The 10,024-nt window shown below is 40.2% G+C and overlaps 2 protein-coding genes across 2 annotated transcripts in view; one reads left to right on the top strand and one right to left on the bottom strand.

Moving 5' to 3' along the window:
* Window positions 1–310: 310 nt before the first annotated feature.
* LOC136411033 (retinol dehydrogenase 13-like) lies at window positions 311–2,195 on the top strand. Its single transcript, XM_066393438.1, has 5 exons — window positions 311–491; window positions 549–667; window positions 1,127–1,387; window positions 1,554–1,980; window positions 2,039–2,195. Exons 1-5 carry the CDS (start codon window positions 397–399, stop codon window positions 2,193–2,195), a joined length of 1,059 nt encoding a protein of 352 aa, XP_066249535.1. The 5' UTR covers window positions 311–396.
* Window positions 2,196–5,614: 3,419 nt separating this feature from the next.
* The window catches only part of pxb, a 48,007-nt gene continuing 43,597 nt past the window's right edge, over window positions 5,615–10,024 (bottom strand). Inside the window, exons 5-6 of the mRNA XM_066393252.1 lie at window positions 6,858–7,231; window positions 5,615–6,806 (exon numbers count right to left, since the gene is read on the bottom strand). Of these exons, the coding sequence (XP_066249349.1) occupies window positions 6,455–6,806; window positions 6,858–7,231 (726 nt within the window). The 3' untranslated portion in view covers window positions 5,615–6,454. The remainder of the gene's footprint in view (window positions 6,807–6,857; window positions 7,232–10,024) is intronic.

Raw genomic sequence — 10,024 nt, 5'->3', positions numbered from 1 at the left:
GATAGGACAGTTTGGTGTTTTAGAAACTTTTCTAGAAGAATCAGAGTAGGTTAGAGATCGATTAATCTTTTTGATTTATATCCGAATAAAATGCTTTTTTGCGTCTCCAAGAAGATTTTTTTTACTGTTTCGAATTATTCTTCATTTCTGTGAAGTCCCGGCGCATTTTCATCGCATTTGAAGTCTCACAGTTTAACAAAACTATACCCATGGGCCAATAACGGTATATAATTGCCTCAATAACGGAGCCATACGCATATCGCTCTATTGTGCCTGTATAATTTCATTCAATTTCCGCTGAATTGCCACACTAGTCGGGGCACGTTAAAGTGGCTTTAGTGCGACTTTTGTCATTGCCAGTCCTAAACTACACATCAAGGAGCGTACCTTAGTACCATGTACGAGAGTTTTTCTAGAGATTTTGAGGATTTTTCCAACAGCTGGTGGCCTTACATTATAGCTCTTGTTATTAGTTTTATATTAGCAGTGCGGTAAGACTTTACCATGCCTATTTTGGACGATTTTAGGAGATTATTGCAATTGAATAGGGTGTATGTGGGTGGCGCGCAGTACCAAAGCAGTTATAGGATAGAAGGGAAGGTGGTCATCATCACTGGAGGGGCTAGGGGGATCGGATTTGAGACTGCCAAGAATTTAGCTGCAAGAGGTAAGTTTTTCTCACAATATCCACGTATGTAAATCTTGCGACACAACTTTGTTATTAGAGTCATTGCTTAATAGGTCCATGGCCTGTGCAGAGTAAGAGAGAAATAATTTTAGGGCGAACAATCGAGAACGTTCCTAAACTCCGGCTAATCGAATTGCAAACTCCCGAAACAGGGCATCGTTAAAGCGTTTACGAGGTCCGGAATTGCGACGTGCCTTTGTTAGCCAACCGGAGTTGGAGGGACATGTTTGTTTGGTTTCGAGGAAAGTTGGAAGCGAGATTTGTTAAGAGGGCTTCTCAAAAAAGGGTGTTGTAAATGGCGACTAATTGTAGCTCCTCAGCAAAGAAGCTTCTGTATTCTTAGTTTACACTTTCTCTTCCGGAATGATGGGTGCCAGTGGCGTCACTGCGGTTATATCACTTTTCTTCGTCACTACAATTGTGATTTTTTCTTCTCAGGTGGACAGCTGATCCTCGCAGTGCGCAATATGGAACAGGGTATACGGGCATTGGACAAGATCAAAGAAACTATCAAAACCGCCGAAATCACAGTCAAATGGCTAGACATTTCGGACTTTTCCAGTATTCGCCATTTTGTCGACCAGATCTTCAGTGAGCACGACAAAGTGGATATCCTAATCAACAATGCCGCAGTGGTCTATCAGCCGTACATGAAGACCGTTGATGGAAATGAACACACTGTGGCAACCAATTATTTAGGTGTGTGTTGCAAGGCTTAAATAGATGTTTTCTCCTATATTAAGATGGCAACAGTCACGGAATTTCAGAGATGACCTGAACCAATCACTCATCTGTTAAATTCGGTCATTCTCAGTGATAAAAACATTAGGTTTTCATTGTAAACAGTCTTTTTTATAAACATTAGGCCCATTTTTGCTCACTCACCTGCTCCTGCCCCTCCTGAATCGCTCGGACAATGGGAGAATTATCAACATTTCGGCAATTGCCCACTACAACGGTAGATTGAAGCCTGGAGACCTTACTGCGAACACGAAAGAGATCTTCGACGAGAAGAGCGCGTTTGCCCAGAGCAAACTGGCCTTAACCATCTTCACGAAATGTCTGGCAACACTTTTGAAAGGCACGAAGATCACCTGTAATTCTGTGAGTCCAGGCTTGGTCAGAAGCACTGGCCATTTGAAGAACCTGCCCCTACATCGGTCATTGTGGAGCAAACTGGCCATTTGGCCCTGGATGTGGTTGTTCTTGAAGACTCCAAAGCAGGGTTGTCAGAGCATCGTTTATTTAGCAGTGGATCCCAGTTTGCGTGATGTTTCCGGGTTTTATTTTAGGTGCGCAAGTTTTAGGGTTGTAAGTTTAGGGGGATTTAAAGTAGTGATGGGGTTTTAGCGACTGCGAGATTAAGGAGCCAGCGGATTTGGTCAAAGATGTTTCTTTGGCGCATATTTTGTATAGGACATCATGCAAGATTGTGGATATCGACGGGACAATTATGGTGAAGAGGGTGGTAAATGAGGCTGGGAACAATAGTGATGATTTTTTTTGAGTTTTTTGGGTTAATAAAGATGGTAGAGTCGCTTTTTATTTTTGCTTTTGTGAGACCCGTTTATTTCAAGACATTCAGCTTTAAACCGAAACCTCCATCAAAGACGTACTACAAGAACCAGAGATTTTTTTAAGAATCAGAATTCACTTAAAAGTCGTTGCTTTAATACTTTCAGTTTAGAGCTACCCTCCGTCCTGCAGATTTTCGAAAGCCCCTAAAAGTTGATATGTATGAGGTGCCATCTCTTGGCGGTTATTTCAGTTTTACATAAATGGTGTGTACATACATATTTCCCTCGTATTTGGTTTTAATTTCGTCCCATAAAGTAGTGAAAAACGTATAAGACTGTGTAAATTGTTTCGCGAGGATTTGTCCTTGGCCCTGAACTTCAATTAGAGGGGTAAGTAGGGCTGCGACCCATGTTACTATTTTCCAAATCATTTTCACCCTTTCACCGTGGCAAGCGTTTGTGTGACTTGAAACTTTGAGGCTTTTGTATGTTTTATGTTTTTGAGGGTATCGAACCATTGTAATGGTTTTAATTTTTATTTAACCGATGTTCGAGATGGGCTTTTGGTTAGTAGTGAGATGCTATTGAATGTTTTCTACCCATTTTGGGCATATTTACGTCATACCATAACAATAAAATAATAAATAAATATCATACATGTGTAGGTAAGCGAAAATGGTTCCATGAGGTGAGAGAGATGGAGCTAGTAAGGGCATTCCGCAGAATTTTGTTAGAAACATATATGAGCCATTATCACGTGAATGTTAGATTCAGTTTTTTTCATATAAATAAGTAGTTCAGAGTTTTATTAGCTAAAAGTAGTCAGTCTTTCATGTTCCATCAGATAAAACCAAAATATAACAATTTTCCCTTGTATTTCACAGTAAAGCTTTTTATCTTCCGGAAAAAAGAAACGCGCTGTATTTTCACGTGTCCCAAGGCATTTCATCTCAAGTCTACTAAATCTGATCAGCAAAATGCACAAGTTCCATTGTATGGGTGAGGTCGTGTTTCCACGTACCTCCCGTCTTTCTACAGCCAAACTTCTGACGATTTTGGGAAGTATTTTCTGTGTTTTCTCGCGTGTTTCTGACTAAGTCATTCTCCTTTGGATCGTTTTGCAGCCCATAAAGCGCCATAAATGTAAAACTGCCCGGTCACGCGCTCCCGAATTCTCCTAATATCCGCATTGGGTTTACACGAACACGTAAGCTCCTTAACCGCCCCTCCGGCTCCGCGGGGGACTGCGGCTAAAGCAAACATCGTAAATAATAAAAATACATCAGCCCCAGCTCCCGAGGACGACACACGGAGACATATAAATAAAACTAAACGCCAAAAGCACCCGGGGAATACGCGACACAAAGAGAAAATTATAACGGAAACGTATTATTTAACTGGAAATTTCGGGAATTTAAGGGCGCGATAAATCCCCCCTGATGGTTGGGGGGACTTTGCTCTTTGTCGTGACAATAAATTATGCGTCTTAAGTGACCACGGAACTCACCTAATAACTGACCGGCGTCAGGGACCTCCTGAAAATAGATAAAACGTTTGAATATTCATTACGAACGTGTTTGATCGACTTGGGGGGAAGTTAGTTCTCGGCTAACTTGGCAATTAGGCCTTATGGTAATATCGCTGGAGCGGCGATTGAAACTGACCAGAAGGCTCACCGTATCGGTCAGAAATTGGCCCAGGGTCCTCTTTGATATCTGCGGGTTAATTGGGAGTGTCGGCCCTCTGTTTGCTTTGCCTAGATCTATCCTGTTCAGGATCTTTCAGTTACTCTGAAACTTTACTTCATTTCACCCTCATTAATCATTCTACACACATAAGTATCTCCTTAACTTCAGTACAATGAGACGATGCTCTATCTGGACCATTGAGTCTATGAGGGATTCTCTCTCAAGTCCTCTATTACTTTTTTCAATTCTTTTTAGTTTTTTTGTCCGAAAAGTTGAAAACAAACTGAAGCCCCTCAGAATAAGAAAGTTCCTCGACCTATCGATCTGGCCCGGGGGTCCTTAGCGTCGTTAATTACGACGCCCTGCCTGCTAAATAATTAGTGTACAGGTTGTTGTGAAAAATGCGTGCCCTAGTTAATTCGTTTAATTACTACGGTGTAGAAAGCAGCTCCGAATTGAATAATATGCCCCGGCACAATTATAAGGCTTTGCGGTCCTTAATGAGGCCCTTCTGCGGAGAATTGTTTTTGGACCAAATTAGAGAATATCTTTCAGGTTTTTTCCAAAATGAAGTGAAGTCCCGAAAGCTTACATTTCTTTGAACTACAGAAAAACTCAAACAGACCCCATTGACATTGTATTTATGTCGCAAAAATAATATATGTATATAAAACTTCCATCTATATCGCCCGTTAAATGTTTCCTATTAAACCTTAAAAAAAGTGAACATTTCGATTTTGCTCGAAAGGAAATAAGTAATGGAAAATGGCAAAATAAGCCATATTCTACGACTTAGGAAAGGAATTACATTTCCTAGGAGTAGGGATGTACATATTAATGGAGAAAATGGCGGGTTTTTATTTTTCTGAATTTTTTCATTTTCACACAGACGTGACGCTTGGAAGAGAGTAGCATAAAAACATATAATAAAAACAGACAACGAATTTGGACTCCGAGACCCTCAAATTTTCGCTATCCCGACTGTTCCTGTTGAAATTGGGTAATTTCCACTTTCCTGGATTTTATATTTTCCGGATGTAGGATGTAGTAATTCCTTTTATTTTCCCATTATTCCCATCTTTTTTCATTATTTGCGTCTATTTCTCATTATTTCTGTCTATGGAGCGCATTATCTTCATATTTCCTGCTATTTCCGCTCATTTTCCTTTATCTCCATTCACGGGCCACCATTGCCGTTAGTTCGTCTCTGCCTTAGGCAGACTTTACCACATGGCAGGTCTTATCCATCAATGGCCACTTAACCATAGATTTGTAGATCTTTCTGTCAACATCTACTACTGTGATACAATTGTGACTTAACAATGAAATACCAGATTATAGTGTAGAACAAGTGGTGAATGAAATTCTCAACGATAACTTTTAACTCGATCAATTCGAGCACGGTGGCCCCTGAGGACAGCATTTCGGCTCACTCGACGAACTAGAAGTATTTTAATAGTCAGGTAATGACGTAAAAATGAAAAGAAGTGACCTCACTGTGACACCGTAAGTCTTATATGTATGTATCGATTACACTGGAGCATCTCTGGTGACAAAATGATGCCATAAAAATACTAATACATGGCTTTTCGTTCCGAAAATAAGGTCAATTTTAGTGGAATTTCGGTAATTCTTTGGTACATTCAATCGATTTAGATCGTTGGACTTATCCATAATTAAACAATAGTGTGGAGGGAGGGCAATAAAACACAAAATTTAAAGATGTGACTCGATTTGCTTTCATAAATAATAAACGTAACTAAAAAACAAATAACAACATATGAAATTTCTCTCGTTTACAAAGAATCAAATAACTACTATAAAACAATAGAAAACTCAATATACAATTTGAATTATACAAAAAGTACAAAATATACAACCAATTTAAACCTCATAAACCCGACTAGGAATAGAAAATCAAACGCTGCCAAAACGACTCGGAGGACCCTGTATGAGATTTACCATACGAAAAACCTTAATCCATTTATGTGGTCAAAAGACTACTGCAGGATCGCACGATGTTGCCAAAATTCAAAGACATCTGGCAACAGCTCGATCGTATAAATATCTATTGCTTGGCAAAAATTGCGTCTAAATACAATATTACTCTAATACCAGTGGAAAAGGACAGATCTATAGCGATTATGGCAAGTTTGGAGACCAGTGCGGAGATATCGGAGAGCGAACTGTCAAAGTTTTATTTGCGTCAAAATGCGCTCAGGTGTCTCCACCCCCGGGAATTGAGGCAACTAATGTTCCTATGGAAACCAGCGTTATGCTTTTATACTAATATTATATCATGATTGCTTCTCTGGAGGATTGTGACGTATATTCCCTAATAAAACGAAATATAAAAAATGGTAACGTTACCATATGCTTATACAGTATACGAGGTTATGTACAGGAGATAAGGAAGTGTCAATATAGAAAAAAATTCATCATACATAGGCCCGTTTAGTGGAATCTTTGAGTCCGTTCCGGAATTCCCCACTACCAGGCCCACCGCGTACGTAATAATATCACAAGTGTTATGCGCAACGTTGCCAACTAGCCTCGCCCGGCTACGTTAGCGCCAAATCTGCGCTGATCTGCGACATCCTCCGCGCATCTCTCCGCCCTCCGCGATTCGATCCGCGACTTGTGCCGCTCGTGTGATTGCTGTAGCCCGAATCGGAGCCGAAGGCTGAATCGTGTGAGTACGGCTTTTGCTGCACCGGTCGAAACGTTGCCAAATGACTAATGACTGGGACTGTTTCGTATGGTGCTGCGCATTGAATCCGTTGGGCTATACTGGGAATTTGTCGCCTTTGGTTGGGCGAAGGTTCTACATTCCCTACTCTAGGGTAGAGCTGCAACAGCGCATCCAGGAGCATTCCCTCATGGAAGTCTGTTTGTCGATGACGTTCCAGATTCCTAGGAATAGAAATTTAGCTTCAGGTGTTCAGGGAGAAATGTTATACTGACCTATTACTACTCCTTCTGCTCCCGTTACAATTGGGCAGAGGTGGTAAGGGTTCCTGAGGCCTGCGGAACCTAGGAATATCCCTCCTCATCGAACCGCCAACACAATTAGGTCGATAAGGGGGTGGGGCCATTTCCAACCTCCTTCTCTCCACTTCCTCGGCGAGGCTGAGTTCGTCCTCAGCGAACTCGTCCTCACTATGACCTCCATGCCTCTCCAGATCGGTCTCCGCGTCGCTCAGCTCCTCGTAGACCGGATTGTATAGGTCCTGGGAGCAGTACGGGTCCGGCCCTGGTGAGGAGCATAAAAATACTGGCGGGTGCTGCGATATGGGGTATCCGCTGGGATAATGGATGTTGTTCTTGACGTCGATCATCTGAAAAAACGGTTTGTTAGTAGGGCTAGATTGGGGCATCGATCTTAATTAAGTTGCACACGTGAACGGTCAGGGTAATCAAGTTTTTTGGCAAGTTAATGCATTTATTATCGCGGCCGGACAACAATGGGGAGTGACAATGGAAAATTTTACATGCAGGGACTTTAATTGGGCTACATTGTTTCGCTTTTAGTTGGTGTCGGTGGGTAATGGCGTTTTTTTGAAGCGTTTGTGCCCGGTATGACGGTTTGGCTCATTTTCAGCTGAAGCGGAACTATTTTAGGTAGGATTGAAAAATAACGATTGCATAGTGTATTTTTTTGGTTAGAATGTAAATAAAATTGAAAAAAATTAGAGCCGATCACAATTATTTAATGAATTTTCATTTTTGTTAAGAACTCGCGACTAGTACGATGATACCGTGTCTTCACAAGTGCCTCTTGATCATTCCCTTTATTTCGATCCCGAATCCGACTTAGCAAATACCTCTAATTCAACCATTTCAGTGTGTTCTCACATGCCTCCAACATTAAGTGTAAACTCGATAAAATTGAATAATTCCAGGTAAAACCCCAATTTCGGTTCTTTTTTAGAAGAACTCGGAACTATATACTATAACTATATACAACATTGTGCAAGATGAAGAATTTGGAACATATTGAATTTACTTTTCCGTTTTTGATCCTCTTGATATATGGACAGGTTGTATTTCCACGGTTCAATTCAAGACATTGAAATTTATCGATTTCGGTTAATAATACTACCTTGACTCAAGAGAAACCTAAAAATCCCTTTCTCGTTGGTATGGATAATTCGTGTTCCCACGTGCTTCCCACAGATCTTCCTGCGGTCTTTGCTACATCTGATGTCTTCGGCTAGAGATGTTTTTCTGAGATTTCGTGAAGCAATGTGTTTTAAATTCAAAACTACGGGCAAATCCAGGAAGATTGCCTTGTACCGCTATTGGAATATGTCAAATGTTAAGCCCTATATTGGATTTATTGGCACATGCAAGCAACTTTTTGCCAATACGTCAGTTCACTAGTCAACACTCATCACCAGTTTTTGAATTTTTAGGGACTTATGTACATTTTTTGACAAGTTAATAATTGTATTTGTTTAGAGCACAGTTTTAAAAAATTGGTTAGAAGGTGATTTCTTGTAAGTTTAATCTGGTTTTTATTGGCTAGAAGGAAAGGAAAATGAGCTTTTCATAAAAATATATTGGCTTGTGAAAAATAATTTAAATGTTTTTGATTGATTCCACAAAATCTTATTTTGCCTTGCAATTCTTAGAATTTTTGGAATTGTCCCGATTTTTCCCTTGTGAGAAAGGTTTAGTCATAAATCACTCACATCGTGTGTCAACCGGATTGCCTAAACTATCTTTTCAGGACTTCTAGCCATAATATTTTCTATTTTTTTGGGGGGGGGGGGCCTTTAAGTTACGCCCCTGTGGGAAAACTATAACACGTAGCCCAACGTGCCGTCGTATATCGAATTTAATTAAGGAAATTATCCCGGCCGAAAGATAAGGGGAAGTTTTGAAGTCTGGCGCGCAAACTTTCCGCGACTCTAAACTTGTTCGTGTATAAGTAAGATTGCAGATTTCGTATATAGTTGCAGCTCGTCACGAAAAGTTCGAAACATTAGCTCGGATTATGTCCCGAATATAAATATTATAATTACCTTATTCCAGGGAGTTGAGTCTGTGTCTCAAGAAGTTTCTCCGGGAAGTTCACTGAAGTGTGTGAATCGCGTTTCGTTCGTGCAACAATGCTCCACCTGACTAATGAAAAATCCCTGATGGTGGCTAATTACGTGAGGTTTATTGCTCATCAGAAATATAAAAAAAGCAAAACGTCGAGGAATTAAGTACCTTATTACCGGACAGACGTTTTTTCTCTCTGCGAAGATGATTAATCTTAATAAACCGTAACGAGCTGCAAAAAGGGGGTTCCAAAGTATTTGTTAACAATATTTGTGTTTAATTAAAGAAATCGCGGTTTTTGCGGAGGTCTAGGCGGGAACGGTTAATTAGCTTCGGAAATAAAGCGATCCGAGCCGAAGGGCAATTTAAAGGGAGAAGCGATGAGGTTTGCGTTTTGCGCGAAAGGCCGAAGGGAGGAAAGAGCGGAGATTTTATGCGGATTGTTGAAAAGTTCGCTAAATATTGAAAAAGCTCGTAAGGCAATTCGTTTAGTTGAAACAAAAACAACATAAACTACCGTTTTATTACTAAATTTTTAGGATCAATAGCGCGACTAAAAATTTGTACGCAGTAGCTATAACTGCAAAAAAACTACACGTGCTACTGCAGAGATCAGTTTCACTTGGTTGCGTGATCTTGAATCCTGCAAGCCTGGACAAGGAAAACATTTAGACCATTCGACGAAATATGAATTCATCATGTTTTTTGGAAAAATAGCTGATAATAAATACAAACTAGATATGTTTTCGATATCGCTTTCTACATAAACCTGCAAATAAACTCACAAGTACCGTAACTTTTTATACCCGAATCTCGCCTCCACTATCGTTCCTCAGCATCGATAAGTTCATTTCCCGCTTTTTCCTCATCCACATCAAATTATTTCGTGCTTTCTGGAAAATTGCACACATGACTCAGTTGTGTATCGACAATCATATCCGAACTACAATTACCGCCCTTAATGGACTCCCCAAAGCGATTAAATGTGACTTTTAAATTTCGACACTAATTGGCTTTTAAACGTAAATAAATGTGCGATGAATAATGTTCCCAAATGATTTATTTTCCGTCAAGGCATACGA

This window comes from Euwallacea similis, chromosome 9 (genome assembly GCF_039881205.1).
Source record: "Euwallacea similis isolate ESF13 chromosome 9, ESF131.1, whole genome shotgun sequence".
NCBI classification, from domain to species: Eukaryota; Metazoa; Arthropoda; class Insecta; order Coleoptera; family Curculionidae; genus Euwallacea; species Euwallacea similis.
The sequence above is the reverse complement of the archived record's forward strand: the minus strand, read 5'-3'. Positions and strand labels throughout refer to the sequence as shown.